Source organism: Pelobates fuscus, chromosome 3 (genome assembly GCF_036172605.1).
Source record: "Pelobates fuscus isolate aPelFus1 chromosome 3, aPelFus1.pri, whole genome shotgun sequence".
In the NCBI taxonomy this organism is placed as follows: Eukaryota; Metazoa; Chordata; class Amphibia; order Anura; family Pelobatidae; genus Pelobates; species Pelobates fuscus.
The window spans coordinates 15,381,504-15,399,954 of NC_086319.1; the positions used below are offsets into that span (position 1 = coordinate 15,381,504).

Below are 18,451 nucleotides of genomic sequence, written 5' to 3' on the forward strand. Positions count from 1 at the left end.
TGCCCGCCGCCATGTGTTGCGGCCCCGGCCTGCGCAGAGTAAGCGTGCGGGGGGGGGCCCACGGATCAATTTTTGCACCGGGGCCCCATAGGTCATGTGTACGCCACTGATTCTATATTATACTGTGATAGTTTGGAATGTTGCTGGCCAGGCAGATTCATTTTACATTCTATATTATACTGTGATAGGTTGGAATGTTGGTGGGCAGGCAGACTCATTTTACATTCTATATTATACTGTGATAGGTTGGGATGTTGGTGGGCAGGCAGACTCACTGTACATTCTATATTATACTGTGATAGGTTGGGATGTTGGTGGGCAGGCAGACTCACTGTACATTCTATATTATACTGTGATAGGTTGGGATGTTGGTGGGCAGGCAGACTCACTGTACATTCTATATTATACTGTGATAGGTTGGGATGTTGGTGGGCAGGCAGACTCACTGTACATTCTATATTATACTGTGATAGGTTGGGATGTTGGTGGGCAGGCAGACTCACTGTACATTCTATATTATACTGTGATAGGTTGGGATGTTGGTGGGCATGCAGACTCACTATACATTCTATATTATACTGTGATAGGTTGGAATGTTGGTGGGCAGGCAGACTCACTGTACATTCTATATTATACTGTGATTGGTTGGAATGTTGGTGGGCAGGCAGACTCATTGTACATTCTATATTATACTGTGATAGGTTGGAATGTTGGTGGGCAGGCAGACTCATTTTACATTCTATATTATACTGTGATAGGTTGGGATGTTGGTGGGCAGGCAGACTCACTGTACATTCTATATTATACTGTGATAGGTTGGAATGTTGGTGGGCAGGCAGACTCACTGTACATTCTATATTATACTGTGATTGGTTGGAATGTTGGTGGGCAGGCAGACTCACTGTACATTCTATATTATACTGTGATAGGTTGGGATGTTGGTGGGCAGGCAGACTCACTGTACATTCTATATTATACTGTGATAGGTTGGGATGTTGGTGGGCAGGCAGACTCACTGTACATTCTATATTATACTGTGATAGGTTGGGATGTTGGTGGGCAGGCAGACTCACTGTACATTCTATATTATACTGTGATAGGTTGGGATGTTGGTGGGCAGGCAGACTCACTGTACATTCTATATTATACTGTGATAGGTTGGAATGTTGGTGGGCAGGCAGACTCACTGTACATTCTATATTATACTGTGATAGGTTGGGATGTTGGTGGGCAGGCAGACTCACTGTACATTCTATATTATACTGTGATAGGTTGGGATGTTGGTGGGCAGGCAGACTCACTGTACATTCTATATTATACTGTGATAGGTTGGAATGTTGGTGGGCAGGCAGACTCACTGTACATTCTATATTATACTGTGATAAGTTAGAATGTTGTTGGCCAGGAAGATTCATTTTACATTCTATATTATACTGTGATAGGTTGGAATGTTGGTGGGCAGGCAGACTCATTTTACATTCTATATTATACTGTGATAGGTTGGGATGTTGGTGGGCAGGCAGACTCACTGTACATTCTATATTATACTGTGATAGGTTGGGATGTTGGTGGGCAGGCAGACTCACTGTACATTCTATATTATACTGTGATAGGTTGGGATGTTGGTGGGCAGGCAGACTCACTGTACATTCTATATTATACTGTGATAGGTTGGGATGTTGGTGGGCAGGCAGACTCACTGTACATTCTATATTATACTGTGATAGGTTGGGATGTTGGTGGGCAGGCAGACTCACTGTACATTCTATATTATACTGTGATAGGTTGGGATGTTGGTGGGCAGGCAGACTCACTGTACATTCTATATTATACTGTGATAGGTTGGGATGTTGGTGGGCAGGCAGACTCACTGTACATTCTATATTATACTGTGATAGGTTGGAATGTTGGTGGGCAGGCAGACTCACTGTACATTCTATATTATACTGTGATTGGTTGGAATGTTGGTGGGCAGGCAGACTCATTGTACATTCTATATTATACTGTGATAGGTTGGAATGTTGGTGGGCAGGCAGACTCATTTTACATTCTATATTATACTGTGATAGGTTGGGATGTTGGTGGGCAGGCAGACTCACTGTACATTCTATATTATACTGTGATAGGTTGGAATGTTGGTGGGCAGGCAGACTCACTGTACATTCTATATTATACTGTGATTGGTTGGAATGTTGGTGGGCAGGCAGACTCACTGTACATTCTATATTATACTGTGATAGGTTGGGATGTTGGTGGGCAGGCAGACTCACTGTACATTCTATATTATACTGTGATAGGTTGGGATGTTGGTGGGCAGGCAGACTCACTGTACATTCTATATTATACTGTGATAGGTTGGGATGTTGGTGGGCAGGCAGACTCACTGTACATTCTATATTATACTGTGATAGGTTGGGATGTTGGTGGGCAGGCAGACTCACTGTACATTCTATATTATACTGTGATAGGTTGGAATGTTGGTGGGCAGGCAGACTCACTGTACATTCTATATTATACTGTGATAGGTTGGGATGTTGGTGGGCAGGCAGACTCACTGTACATTCTATATTATACTGTGATAGGTTGGGATGTTGGTGGGCAGGCAGACTCACTGTACATTCTATATTATACTGTGATAGGTTGGAATGTTGGTGGGCAGGCAGACTCACTGTACATTCTATATTATACTGTGATAAGTTAGAATGTTGTTGGCCAGGAAGATTCATTTTACATTCTATATTATACTGTGATAGGTTGGGATGTTGGTGGGCAGGCAGACTCATTTTACATTCTATAGTATACTGTGATTGGTTGGAATGTTGGTGGCCATGCAGATTCATTTTACATTCTATATTATACTGTGATAGGTTGGAATGTTGGTGGGCAGGCAGACTCACTGTACATTCTATATTATACTGTGATAGGTTGGAATGTTGGTGGGCAGGCAGACTCATTTTACATTCTATATTATACTGTGATTGGTTGGAATGTTGGTGGCCATGCAGATTCATTTTACATTCTATATTATACTGTGATAGGTTGGAATGTTGGTGGGCAGGCAGACTCATTTTACATTCTATATTATACTGTGATAGGTTGGGATGTTGGTGGGCAGGCAGACTCACTGTACATTCTATATTATACTGTGATAGGTTGTAATGTTGGTGGGCAGGCAGACTCACTGTACATTCTATATTATACTGTGATAGGTTGTAATGTTGGTGGGCAGGCAGACTCATTGTACATTCTATATTATACTGTGATAGGTTGGGATGTTGGTGGGCAGGCAGACTCACTGTACATTCTATATTATACTGTGATAGGTTGGGATGTTGGTGGGCAGGCAGACTCACTGTACATTCTATATTATACTGTGATAGGTTGGGATGTTGGTGGGCAGGCAGACTCACTGTACATTCTATATTATACTGTGATAGGTTGGGATGTTGGTGGGCAGGCAGACTCACTGTACATTCTATATTATACTGTGATAGGTTGGGATGTTGGTGGGCAGGCAGACTCACTGTACATTCTATATTATACTGTGATAGGTTGGAATGTTGGTGGGCAGGCAGACTCATTGTACATTCTATATTATACTGTGATAGGTTGGAATGTTGGTGGGCAGGCAGACTCACTGTACATTCTATATTATACTGTGATAGGTTGGGATGTTGGTGGGCAGGCAGACTCACTGTACATTCTATATTATACTGTGATAGGTTGGGATGTTGGTGGGCAGGCAGACTCACTGTACATTCTATATTATACTGTGATAGGTTGGGATGTTGGTGGGCAGGCAGACTCACTGTACATTCTATATTATACTGTGATAGGTTGGGATGTTGGTGGGCAGGCAGACTCACTGTACATTCTATATTATACTGTGATTGGTTGGAATGTTGGTGGGCAGGCAGACTCACTGTACATTCTATATTATACTGTGATAGGTTGGAATGTTGGTGGGCAGGCAGACTCATTGTACATTCTATATTATACTGTGATAGGTTGGAATGTTGGTGGGCAGGCAGACTCACTGTACATTCTATATTATACTGTGATTGGTTGGAATGTTGGTGGGCAGGCAGACTCACTGTACATTCTATATTATACTGTGATAGGTTGGGATGTTGGTGGGCAGGCAGACTCATTTTACATTCTATATTATACTGTGATTGGTTGGAATGTTGGTGGCCATGCAGATTCATTTTACATTCTATATTATACTGTGATAGGTTGGGATGTTGGTGGGCAGGCAGACTCACTGTACATTCTATATTATACTGTGATAGGTTGGAATGTTGGTGGGCAGGCAGACTCACTGTACATTCTATATTATACTGTGATTGGTTGGAATGTTGGTGGGCAGGCAGACTCATTGTACATTCTATATTATACTGTGATAGGTTGGAATGTTGGTGGGCAGGCAGACTCATTTTACATTCTATATTATACTGTGATAGGTTGGGATGTTGGTGGGCAGGCAGACTCACTGTACATTCTATATTATACTGTGATAGGTTGGAATGTTGGTGGGCAGGCAGACTCACTGTACATTCTATATTATACTGTGATTGGTTGGAATGTTGGTGGGCAGGCAGACTCACTGTACATTCTATATTATACTGTGATAGGTTGGGATGTTGGTGGGCAGGCAGACTCACTGTACATTCTATATTATACTGTGATAGGTTGGGATGTTGGTGGGCAGGCAGACTCACTGTACATTCTATATTATACTGTGATAGGTTGGGATGTTGGTGGGCAGGCAGACTCACTGTACATTCTATATTATACTGTGATAGGTTGGGATGTTGGTGGGCAGGCAGACTCACTGTACATTCTATATTATACTGTGATAGGTTGGAATGTTGGTGGGCAGGCAGACTCACTGTACATTCTATATTATACTGTGATAGGTTGGGATGTTGGTGGGCAGGCAGACTCACTGTACATTCTATATTATACTGTGATAGGTTGGGATGTTGGTGGGCAGGCAGACTCACTGTACATTCTATATTATACTGTGATAGGTTGGAATGTTGGTGGGCAGGCAGACTCACTGTACATTCTATATTATACTGTGATAAGTTAGAATGTTGTTGGCCAGGAAGATTCATTTTACATTCTATATTATACTGTGATAGGTTGGGATGTTGGTGGGCAGGCAGACTCATTTTACATTCTATAGTATACTGTGATTGGTTGGAATGTTGGTGGCCATGCAGATTCATTTTACATTCTATATTATACTGTGATAGGTTGGAATGTTGGTGGGCAGGCAGACTCACTGTACATTCTATATTATACTGTGATAGGTTGGAATGTTGGTGGGCAGGCAGACTCATTTTACATTCTATATTATACTGTGATTGGTTGGAATGTTGGTGGCCATGCAGATTCATTTTACATTCTATATTATACTGTGATAGGTTGGAATGTTGGTGGGCAGGCAGACTCATTTTACATTCTATATTATACTGTGATAGGTTGGGATGTTGGTGGGCAGGCAGACTCACTGTACATTCTATATTATACTGTGATAGGTTGTAATGTTGGTGGGCAGGCAGACTCACTGTACATTCTATATTATACTGTGATAGGTTGTAATGTTGGTGGGCAGGCAGACTCATTGTACATTCTATATTATACTGTGATAGGTTGGGATGTTGGTGGGCAGGCAGACTCACTGTACATTCTATATTATACTGTGATAGGTTGGGATGTTGGTGGGCAGGCAGACTCACTGTACATTCTATATTATACTGTGATAGGTTGGGATGTTGGTGGGCAGGCAGACTCACTGTACATTCTATATTATACTGTGATAGGTTGGGATGTTGGTGGGCAGGCAGACTCACTGTACATTCTATATTATACTGTGATAGGTTGGGATGTTGGTGGGCAGGCAGACTCACTGTACATTCTATATTATACTGTGATAGGTTGGAATGTTGGTGGGCAGGCAGACTCATTGTACATTCTATATTATACTGTGATAGGTTGGAATGTTGGTGGGCAGGCAGACTCACTGTACATTCTATATTATACTGTGATAGGTTGGGATGTTGGTGGGCAGGCAGACTCACTGTACATTCTATATTATACTGTGATAGGTTGGGATGTTGGTGGGCAGGCAGACTCACTGTACATTCTATATTATACTGTGATAGGTTGGGATGTTGGTGGGCAGGCAGACTCACTGTACATTCTATATTATACTGTGATAGGTTGGGATGTTGGTGGGCAGGCAGACTCACTGTACATTCTATATTATACTGTGATTGGTTGGAATGTTGGTGGGCAGGCAGACTCACTGTACATTCTATATTATACTGTGATAGGTTGGAATGTTGGTGGGCAGGCAGACTCATTGTACATTCTATATTATACTGTGATAGGTTGGAATGTTGGTGGGCAGGCAGACTCACTGTACATTCTATATTATACTGTGATTGGTTGGAATGTTGGTGGGCAGGCAGACTCACTGTACATTCTATATTATACTGTGATAGGTTGGGATGTTGGTGGGCAGGCAGACTCATTTTACATTCTATATTATACTGTGATTGGTTGGAATGTTGGTGGCCATGCAGATTCATTTTACATTCTATATTATACTGTGATAGGTTGGAATGTTGGTGGGCAGGCAGACTCACTGTACATTCTATATTATACTGTGATTGGTTGGAATGTTGGTGGGCAGGCAGACTCACTGTACATTCTATATTATACTGTGATTGGTTGGGATGTTGGTGGGCAGGCAGACTCACTGTACATTCTATATTATACTGTGATAGGTTGGAATGTTGGTGGGCAGGCAGACTCATTTTACATTCTATATTATACTGTGATTGGTTGGAATGTTGGTGGCCATGCAGATTCATTTTACATTCTATATTATACTGTGATAGGTTGGAATGTTGGTGGGCAGGCAGACTCACTGTACATTCTATATTATACTGTGATAGTTTGGAATGTTGGTGGGCAGGCAGACTCACTGTACATTCTATATTATACTGTGATTGGTTGGAATGTTGGTGGGCAGGCAGACTCACTGTACATTCTATATTATACTGTGATAGGTTGGAATGTTGTTGGGCAGGCAGACTCACTGCACATTCTATATTATACTGTGATTGGTTGGAATGTTGGTGGGCAGGCAGACTCACTGTACATTCTATATTATACTGTGATAGGTTGGAATGTTGTTGGCCATGCAGATGCATTGTATACTTCTTTGTCACATATTCATTGGTTCATATATTGCTAGCAGGACATTTGTATTGAACATTTCCTTACTTTATTGTCACTGTAAGGGTGAGGTGTCCCATTCCTCGTTTGCATTCCTTGCTTCGATTGGCCGTACAGTGTTTACTGTGAAACTGAAAACATTTTTATTTTCTAAAAGGTTTTTTTTTTTTTATTTATACTAAAAGCAATATATAATTCTACAATTTAATGATAGCTTCACATAATTTCCTTTTGCCCATTCATACATGTTTTTATTAAAGTGCCCTATGACTCCCACACATAGGTATTCTCTGTAAGTCGTGTTCTGTCGGGCTTCCTGTGAATAACCTGCTCTGCTGTAGGGATGTGCACTGATCTGCTGGCTTCCTCACAGTGGGTGGGCAGCTGTTTGACAGATTGTTGCCTTTGGTTTTATGGTTTCCTTGTGAGTTTTGCTTCTGGGTTGAAATATTAACTATAGCTCATTATTATGGACTATTAATCTTCATTTTGTATTTATATTTTTTTCTCAAGCTGTACATGCTTTGGTTGTGATGGCATGTTAACCTTTTGAATGAGGGAGACATTTGAAAACCTCCTCTGCTAGACGTTGATAGTTTCTTATGAATACGTTAATCATTTTATTAGATGTGTAGGCAACCCGCCCATCCTGGGATGTTTGGCATTTTACCAAGCCATTGAAATGACCTTTAGCATCAGGATTCCAAACCATAAACATAACCCAAAAGTCTTTGAGCCATCGTTTACTCGTTAAAGTGGACCATGAGAAACCTATACCTATTGGGAATTACAAATGGTTATTGGGTTTTAATATTAAAGGGATTCTTTAGTGTTAGGAATACAGAGTTATATTTCTTACACTATAGTGCCCTGGGATCCCCCCCATGGCACATAAAAACCCTTCAATTGCTCACCCGATTCCAGTGCCATCCTCCTCCGCCATCTGATGGGTGGGACGTAATGAACATTCGGGGCTAGTGCCGTACGTGCATTAGGCCTACCCCATAGGAAAGCATTGAGTCATTGTTTTCCTATGGGGACTCAGAGTCTGCTAGATTCCAGGAAGTGTCTGTAGTGGTTGTCTGGTAGATGGCAAGCATTCTGCCATTGTTAATATTATTTTATTTGTTGCCATTAACGACACTGAAAGACAAGCAAGCAATGTACAGGTAAGTGTATAATTCTCTGAGTGTTTGCCAGTTCTCACATATTTTTTTGATTTTGTTGGAATTCATTTGCTTAGACTGATGTGTCAGCTACAACTCACTAACGAGGCCCAACGAAGGCCGAATTCATTGTCTGAGGTTGCTGTATCTCTCATGCAGAGAGAATTTGCTGGAATTTTGGTTCTAGACTGACCTAATGGGTGGGATCCGTCTGATATTCAAATGGTACAGGTTTTCTCTGTAATGGCAAAAGTAGAAACATGTTTAGACCTGAGTGGGGACTAACTGTAGGGCAAACTATTGAATTTTCTCCATTCCCAGAGTATTCATATTCTCTGTTCATATATATATATATATATTATTAATTTACTTGACATTTCGCATAGTTTAAATAAGTATACCAACCTGTTAGCGACTGTTTGTTATTGCCGTATTGATATATAGTGTTACTTTTAGTATTTTTTTTCTTTATTAAGAAACCATTTGAATATATTGCAAACACCATTTTTGTTATTTTAGTGCATTTCCCAGCATGCATGGCTGCTTATTTTGAATATGTGAAATATTTTGATTTTGATATAGCTTCCAGTGATTGATTAATTTTATTAAACTTTTGTATGCCCACACCCAATTCCCATGTACAGTCCTCCACTTTGTGCTTTATATATCTGCATAATATCATCTTTTTGCGTTTCTCAGCTCTCCGCTGCGGGCTGCAGTTTCTTGGCAACGCTGCCGCAGGAAACCCGGATTCCCAGAATAGCATTTGGAAGTGTGCGTTTCCAGACCTCTTCTTGTAAGAACGAACAAGTCGCATTTTCTTTTTCCAACTTGTGCAGTAAATCCCTGTCTTCTAATTTGCAATTTTGTGGTTGATGCACATTGTAATACAACTGCTCTGACTGATAAGATTTATTTACTTTGGAAGTTCAAAGTTAATTTCTGCCACAAACTATTATCAGCTGTATAAAAATTCAAATTACTCACCAGACTGGGTATACAATGGAGGCAGACACTGCGATTAAGGCTGTGGCATATTACAGTACAGCTAATTAACCTTAATTGTGGAAACACGTCATAAGGTCACTCTGGATAGGTAGTTACAGTTGTTTTTATTTTTTTTATTTTTCCAGTTTTCTGTAACATGACTGCTTAATCAGTTCTATTTCGGGTCATTTTTAAACATACACTCTATGCATATCTTCCATCGTACTCTGTGCATTGATAAACCGTTAAAATTACCTTTTATCATGAAGCACATTGAGGAGATTTACATCAATGTCCCAGGAAGAAAAGATTTGAAAAGTTTGAAAAGTGGAACGCCATTCATTAAAGGAACACTCGAAGTACCAAAACCACTACAGTCCAATGTTGTTATTGGGTTAGGAGTGCTGTGGTGTCCTTTCAAGGTATGCAGCCAAAGTGTTTGACAAGACATGCCAACTTACCTGGTATCTGATTGGTGCCGGTTGCCACATACCTTGGAGCTGTAGACTCCTGCAAGGAGTTCTGTTGACTCCAGTGAGCTAAGCCCTACTGTGTAGAGTTCGTTCACTGGCTGAGAACGTTTACCAAACACTTTGACTACTTATCCTGAGAGTAAACCAGGATACCCCTGGCACAATAACCACTGCAGCATGCTATAGTGGTTATGGTGGTGGGAGTGTTCCTTTAAATGTAATCATTTGTTTTGCTCTATAAGCCCACCCTTTTTGTATGGGCTTTTTTTTCTGGAATAATACAGTGTGCTAAATGCCATTATTTAGCTTTCTGTATGCTGTAGTTAATTGGTTAGCTTTCTGACGAGTGAACTATTTTGTCCAGAAACCATGTTTATACCCATAATGCACTGTTACTGAGACACACTTATTAGTGCTATAGAAAGCTCTGCGTGGTCTGGGCAGAACCCACCAACAAATGTGCAGATTTGCAGTGAATAAATGCAAGGAAAAGTGAATACATTTTCTAAATTATTTATCATTCTAAGATATGATGCATATAAAAAATAATGGGTCACTTCCAGTCTGGTGTATATCTTTTTAATATTTTTAGATCATAATATATTTATAATATTTTATTCGAACATTTAATTGATCCAAAATAGTTTTTTGCTTCCTTCATATTTTGCTGATAAATGTAACTAATTATACATATACGGCAAATATGTTTAAATGTGATGTTTTAAGAACATGAGCAATGCATTTATTTTACAGTTCTTTTCAAATTGATTTACTGATCAAGTAAAAAGTTGCTAGGTGGTTTTATAGACAGAGGCATATATAATTAGATATACTATAACAGCTGCAGTGGAAGACAGCCTGTGAGCTTACAGTCTACAGGAAATAAAATGTCTATTTAACGTTTAATCTCTTCTTTTCTGTGTTTAAGGAATTGCCTGAAGCATGGGGATGAAAAGGTTTCTGGATACGGTTCGATGGTCTTATTTACCTGCCTCAATGATGATACAGTGGCAGAACTGACGGACCCCGCACAGCTTGATGTTGCATTAAACGTGATCACCAGCTACCGGAATCATCCTGACGCTGATTGGCTGTATGTACAGGTTCTAGATGAGTTTTCTTGTTATCCTTTGATTTACTGCTTAAATCTGCCCTTCATTTGGTAAATGACTTAGTAGCCAGGCATACTTGTGAAGTTCCCAGGTTCACTAAAGGTAGAATTCAAAGTAAATTCAAAGCAAATTTTAAAATTTAAGGCCAGAGTAGGCTAAGTGAAAGCATAACTGGCTGAATGTTTCCAGTTCGTCTATTTCGGCCTTAAAGGAACACTATAGGGTCAGGAACACAAACATGTATGTAGACCCTATAGTGTTTAATCAACCATATAGGTTGCCCCCTTAAACTCACCTTATTCCCAGCGCTGCGCTGGTCCGCCTGCACTGGCCCCGCCCTATTGGTGACATCATCAGAATTGCCGCTTTTTAGCCAATCAAATTGGCTAAAATTGTCAAGGGGGCGGGGCCAAGCACTGTTTTGGCCAATCAGCACGTCCTCATAGAGATGCACTGAATCAATGCATCTCTATGAGGAAAATTCAGCGTCCCCATGCAGAGCGTGGAGACACTGAACGGCAGGGCTGCCTACTGTGCAACACTGACCCAGGAAGCACCTCCAGTGGCCATCTAAGGAGTGACCACTTGAAGGTGTCCGTTGGGGTAATGTAAACACTGCCATTTCTTTGAAAAGGCAGTGTTTGCATAAAAATGCCTAAAGGCAATTATTATATTCACTAGAACAAATACATTAACCCCTTAAGGACCAAACTTCTGGAATAAAAGGGAATCATGACATGTCACACATGTCATGTGTCCTTAACACTATAGTCACCTAAATTACTTTAGCTAAATAAAGCAGTTTTGGTGTATAGATCATTCCCCTGCAATTTCACTGCTCAATTCACTGTCATTTCGGAGTTAAATCACTTTGTTTCTGTTTATGCAGCCCTAGCCACACATATAACTTTTACTTCAATGGTTTAAAAAAAATCCTAAATATGAGAAAAAGTGAAAAAATACATAGAAGGCTGAGGGGGGCGAAAAAAGGAAAGAAAACTAGCTTTTCCCGTGTTACTCCTGTTGGGTGGTAACATCTATAGCACAGGGATACAAATATAGTATAATTAAGAGAGCAGTATCAATAGACCCAATAGTGTATGTCGCTACTCCCCTCACCCTGCGCATCGTAACGGCAATAACTCCTTCCCCTCTGCCAACAAACCGGTAGTCAAACTGTCTAGATGGCTACCTATCTAAGTGGTAATAAAATCATACAGCAGGGTGGCTAGAACGGGGGAAATAAATTGAATATCACGGCTGCAGTGAGTCCCCTGTCAACCCCCTCCACCCTCTGTTACTAAAGTCCTGACGCGCGTTTTGCCGAGTATCGGCTCTTCCAAGGGATATTTTATATCATAAGACTACTTAGGGTTGCTGTAAAAGTACTAGAGCCTCAAAAGGGATTTCAACTAGACATTTTCTACTCCCCTTCTCTTGGCTTTTCTGTACCTTTTTTCCTTTCTCTTTAAGTTATGTTACGTTTAGGGGTTACCCCCCATAAAATCTTCTGCGACCTGACACATTCTCTCTAATTTCTTTCTATACTATCAAATTTGAAACACACTAGTTTCAGTAACTAAAATGTGGTTTATTATTTCTGTGTACTACCAATATTTTTCTTTAACGCTAGATTGTTTTACTTGTTTTTTTTTCAAAATGTGCCTTAAACCCTTTTAAAAAAAAAAAAAAAAAAATGAAACATCCAGCTGGTGTTCTGTGAGCAGAATTCCGTTTCTGGGAATAAAAAGGGGAATTAACTACATATTACAGTGTTTCAGTGAATGAATGGTTCCCGTACAAAATCCTCCCACTTAGAACACAATAAAATAATAAAGATGCAAAGTCTTGTTTAGAAGCAATTGCTTCCAAAATGATTGCTTTGGTCCATGTTTTGTAAATTTTTAACATGAGCTCAAGCGCAAGGGGTCATTCTTTTCTTCTTAGGGAAGATGGTACCCCCCATTTGTAGCCCCTGGTAACTCTTAAAGATTTCTGAAGCCGAGCGTCGCACAATGCTTTTATTGTACTCAACTGGATCCTAGCCTACGAATCAAGTACTCACATGTCCCATATAAATGGGAGACAATAAACCCTCTTAATCTTTCTTCTTCTGTTTGGATTTAATCAGAAATCACTTCACTCTACTTATCTATGGATGTGTGTTTAAACATTGGATAAAAGAATCTTAATCGTAAATACATTTCATTGAGAAAGTGAAGAATTTTCTGTCATCCGGGGACTGAACATCAGGGCTCTTTATTTCTAAGTGTGTATCCGTGTATAAGGATATGTATTTTAGATTAAAAATTACACTTTTTTCCTTTGATTTTAAAGAGAAAATATTCCATGAAAACCCTTGGTGTGGGCATTGATGTAGTGCATTTAATTTCACAGATCTAGAGTATTTGTGCTCTGTATGTGTTGCAAGCTTTGTTTAACAAAAAGTGCCACTTGTAATGATGACTTTCTTATCTCAAAATCTGTTACCATCTTTTAATGAAGAATTTGTATTGTTTATACCTTAAAGCGGCACTGTCATGCCGAACTTACCTTTCCTCAATCTCTTCCTCTTCTCCCCCTCTCTCGGGATCTGGTATTCTTTTCTTCCTGTCTTCTTTAGTTTTCTTTAAAATTATAAGACAAAGTAGGGACTCTTTGCCTTATGGAGGATTCCTCCGCTTGACCAGCTCTGACCAGCGGAGGAGCAAAGTGTGCTTCATTTCCGCTGGTCAGAGCAATTTTCCCATGATCCCTAGCTTTCCTCCCTGTTCCCACAATACTTCCTGTCAGTATTGCCGAAAGTCCTGTCACTTAGACAGAACGCCGGCAAAACTGCCGAATTGCATCCTAACAGAATGAGCACTGTTTCTCCATTGGTGTTAGGATGCAATTCGGTACTTTGTTCGGATCGGAATTTCATTCTAATGAATGAAACTCCGATCCTATTCATTGCTGTGGCTGCATCTTGCAGCCGCTTAGTAGATAACTCCCTAATTCCCACGGTATTAGGGAGCTATCTACTAAAAGGCTGAAAGACCTGAATTGGTCTTTCAGCCAAATGTACTAATACTAAGTAAAGATTACTTAGTATTAGTAAATAATATGCCCCTACTCGCTATACCGCGAGTAGGGGCATGTCTAGTAAGCAGTGAGCAGCCAGTGTGTTCTAAGCCTAATTGCAGGGCGGGGCAAGGCTATATAAGCCTTGACCCGCCCTGCGGAGCTCAGTACGCGGCGTGCCCTCCATGGGTGAACATGGATTAATTATTTTTTTGCGCTCGTTTGATGGATTTTTGTTTGGCTTTTTTGGGGGCTGAAGAAAGAAGAATTTAGAAAAAAGAAGACGTCAAATGGTAAGTTTAATTTTTTTTTTTTACAGGTTAGTTATTTTATTCCCCCCTCACTATTTTTAGGGGGAGGGGGGTAGGTAGGGGATAGAATGTTTTGGGTGGGGGGGGGGGTAACTAGGGGCTTGGGACCCCTAGTCACCTTGATGGGGGGGGGGGGTCATTTAGGGCCCCCACCCACCGCGCAGGGGTGAGGGCCAGGGGGGGAGGACAGTAGGTCCCCCCCCCTTATTATTTTATTAGGGCCCCCACCCACAGCGCAGGGGTGGGGGCCAGGGGGGGAGGACAGTAGGTCCCCCCCCTTATTATTTTATTAGGGCCCCCACCCACCGCGCAGGGGTGGGGGCCAGGGGGGGAGGACAGTAGGTCCCCCCCCCTTATTATTTTATTAGGGCCCCCACCCACAGCGCAGGGGTGGGGGCCAGGGGGGGAGGACAGTAGGTCCCCCCCCTTATTATTTTATTAGGGCCCCCACCCACCGCGCAGGGGTGGGGGCCAGGGGGGGAGGACAGTAGGTCCCCCCCTTATTATGACACACTGCTCTGTGTCATTTTACACAGCGTGGGAAAATTCAAAAGAACTTTCCCACGCTGTGTAAAATGACAGATCACTGTGATTGGATGGTTTTCAAGCCATCCAATCACAGTGCTCTGTGTCATTTTACAAGCGTGGGAAAATTCCAAAGAACTTTCCCACGCTTGTAAAATGACACAGAGCACTGTGATTGGATGGATTTCAAGCCATCCAATCACAGTGCTCTGTGTCATTTTACAAGCGTGGGAAAATTCCAAAGAACTTTCCCAAGCTTGTAAAATGACACAGAGCACTCTGATTGGCTTAAACCAACCAATCAGTGTGTTCTAAGCCTAATTGCAGGGCGGGGCAAGGCTTTATAAGCCTTGACCCGCTCTGCGGAGCTCAGTACGCGGCGTGCCCTCCATGGGTGAACATGGATTAATTTTTTTTTGCGCTAGTTTTTTTTTTTTTTTAAAGTGCGACGGGTATGATGGATTTTCATTTGGCCTTTTTGGGGGCTGAAGAAAGAAGAATTTAGAAAAAAGAAGACGTCAAATGGTAAGTTTAATTTTTTTTTTACAGGTTAGTTATTTTATTCCCCCCTCACTATTTTTAGGGTGAGGGGGGTAGGTAGGGGTTAGAATGTTTTGGGGTGGGGGGGGGGGGGGGGTGTCAAGGGACTTGGGACCCCTTGTCATCTTGATGGGGGGGGGGGGTCATTTAGGGCCCCCACCCACCGCTCAGGGGTGGGGGACAGGGGGGGAGGACAGTAGGTCCCCCCCCCTTATTATTTTATTAGGGCCCCCACCCACCGCGCAGGGGTGGGGGCCAGGGGGGAGGACAGTAGGTCCCCCCCTTATTATTTTATTAGGGCCCCCACCCACCGCGCAGGGGTGGGGGCCAGGGGGGAGGACAGTAGGTCCCCCCCTTATTACCATTTATTTTTTTACAGTGAGCAGCCACAGGCTGCTCACTGTTTAGTGGACATGCCCCTACTCGCGGTATAGCGAGTAGGGGCATTGGGGAGATTTTAATCTCCCTTGTGCTATTATGGGGGTCATATTGACCCCCATAGAGCGAGGGGGGGATCTGGGGGGCTTATGAAGTGGTGGGGAGCACAGCTCCCCACCGCTTCTGTCTTTACATATTACAAGGAGGGAGCTGCACGCCGGTAGCTCCCTCCTTGTAATAAACTGAACGAACAAACGAACACTGATACACAGTGTTAGTTTGTTCATCTGTTTTTTTCTATTCATTCATTCGTCTGTCTGATGAATGAATAGATGAAATTCCCGTTCGCATGTCCAGGTGTTTCACTGGGCATGTGCGGGAATCTCACAGTCTGTGTAGTGTGGGTAGATGACGTGTCCCACAGGGACTTCACCTACCCACACAAAGATGGCGGCGCCCTGAATAAAGATCAGGGCAGAAAATACAGATTTAAAAATAGGTAATCTGGGGACTTAGGGGCATTTGGGGGTGACTAGGGGGTCAATTGGATGTAGTGGAGGCGGGAGGGGGGTTAAAAAAAAAAAAAAACGGGATTCGGCATGACAGTGCCGCTTTAACCCGGAAGCTGAGGGGAGGACACCCTACCTATCAAAGCGTCTGCTTTACAAACGTTTCCATCAGAAAATTCTTGTTCCAGTCTGTAATGGTTTGGGGTACTTACATTCAACCATATCCCAAACTTAATTTAAGAGCAAGGACCCCCCCCCCCCCCCCCCCCCCCCCAAAACCGCCCTGCTTTGTTGCAGAGTTTCTGTTAAATGCCTTCACATGAAAAAGCTATTTTAAATCTTTTGGTCCGACACATTTTTGGGGCTGATTTTGGTTATGGACTAAGTAGGTTGCTTCGTGCTTAGACGTCTATCACCAACCTTGATCGATAACTGATGGTTTCTGATATTAGTCAACGTGTATTATTCCTAACTCCTGGCTCAATCAGTCCGTTATGACCAGCTAAATGACAACACAATGGATTACTGCAGGGCTTGACAAATTTGTTTGGAATATAGGAGCCAGCTAAAAAAGTTAGGAGCCAGTAATTTTCAACGAGAAAGTGCAATTCTTAAAGGGACACTATAGTCACCAGAACCATTACAGCTTGACGTAGTTGTTCTGGTGTCTATAGCCTGTCCCTGCAGGCGTTTCAGTGTAAACACTGCCTTTTCAACAAAAAGGCAGAGTTTACATTGCTGCTTAGTAACACCTCAGATGGCCACTAGAGAGTCCTGGGTCACTGCTGCACCACGTGCAGCACCCTGGTTCAGTGTCTCCAAGCCCTGCATGGAGGCGCTGAATGTTCATCATAGAGATTGATTAATGTAATGCATCTCTATGAGGAGATGCAGATTGGTACATTTGCTGCGCATGCACACAATCCTCCAGGCTCTCACACATACACACTGACAGGCTCTCACACATACACACTGACAGGCTCTCACACATACACACTGACAGGCTCTCACACATACACACTGACAGGCTCTCACACATACACACTGACTGGCTCACACATACACACTGACTGGCTCACACACACTGACAGGCTCACACACATACACACACACACACACTCTGACAGACTCACACAGGCTTACACACACACACACACATTTTTCTTTTAATTGAAACCCACTCAGCCTCCCTACCTTTGGAAGAGCTGAGTGGGTCTTTCCTGGGGTCCAGTGTGCAAGGGAGCATGACTCAGCCTGTAGCTCCTCTCTGCCGGGGCCGGAATGACGTCATATTCCCGCTCCTGGTATTATTACACAGCGCGAGAGAGCAGCTGCAGATTACTGCTCCCTCGCGCCCTGCCCATAATGCTCCCGCGGGCGGCCGCCTCCTTCATGCTCCCGCGGGCGGCTGCCGTCAAAGCTAGAGAGCTGGCAAATCCCAGACGCCAGGGCGAAATTTCTAGTCGCCGTGGCGATCTGGCACCTGGGATTTGTCGAGCCCTGGATTACTGTAGCGACATTATCCTCAGTGCCATGGAGAGTGTAATGAATATTTTTTTTTTTGTAGACTTTTGGTTTTAGTTTACTGTATTTTACATCTGCAGAATGTGTAATTCAGACATTTTAACAGTTGCTGAACATTTACTAGTCCAATATCCTATACTTATTTTGGGTCCCATGACAATTTTTTTTTTTTTTTTACTGTATTAAAAAATTGTTTCAGAATGAAAAAGTGTAAGAAATCCTTGTAATTCTGGGCACTCTAATTCATTCGCTAATTAATCACAACATTATTTAAAGAAAATAAAAAAATATTTTTTAAAGGATCACTATAGTCAACATATAAATCAAGAAAGACAGGTCCCCTCGCCTTCTTTCTTGCTTTAATATTAGATTCCCCCTAATAAAAAAATCAATCCGAGTGTTTTTTATCATATAAACTTACCTCCGTTCCAGCGCCGAGCTCCTCGGCTGGCCACGCCCCCCTTTTCATCAAAATGATGAAGTAGCAGGGCGCAATCAGACACTTCTCTTTGAGAAGCGCCATCGCTCCCTGGTGCGCTTGCGTGGCTTCGCTCTGCACCAGTCGGGAACTCCATAGTGCGGCATGAACGTTATGAATGACCTGAGCGC

General features: G+C 42.3%; 1 protein-coding gene across 1 annotated transcript in view; it reads left to right on the forward strand.

Moving 5' to 3' along the window:
* Positions 1-18,451, forward strand: part of ATXN10 (ataxin 10) — a 124,359-nt gene that overhangs the window by 44,186 nt on the left and 61,722 nt on the right. Inside the window, exons 4-5 of the mRNA XM_063446747.1 lie at positions 9,120-9,216; positions 10,809-10,973. Coding sequence (XP_063302817.1) covers positions 9,120-9,216; positions 10,809-10,973 — 262 coding nt within the window. The remainder of the gene's footprint in view (positions 1-9,119; positions 9,217-10,808; positions 10,974-18,451) is intronic.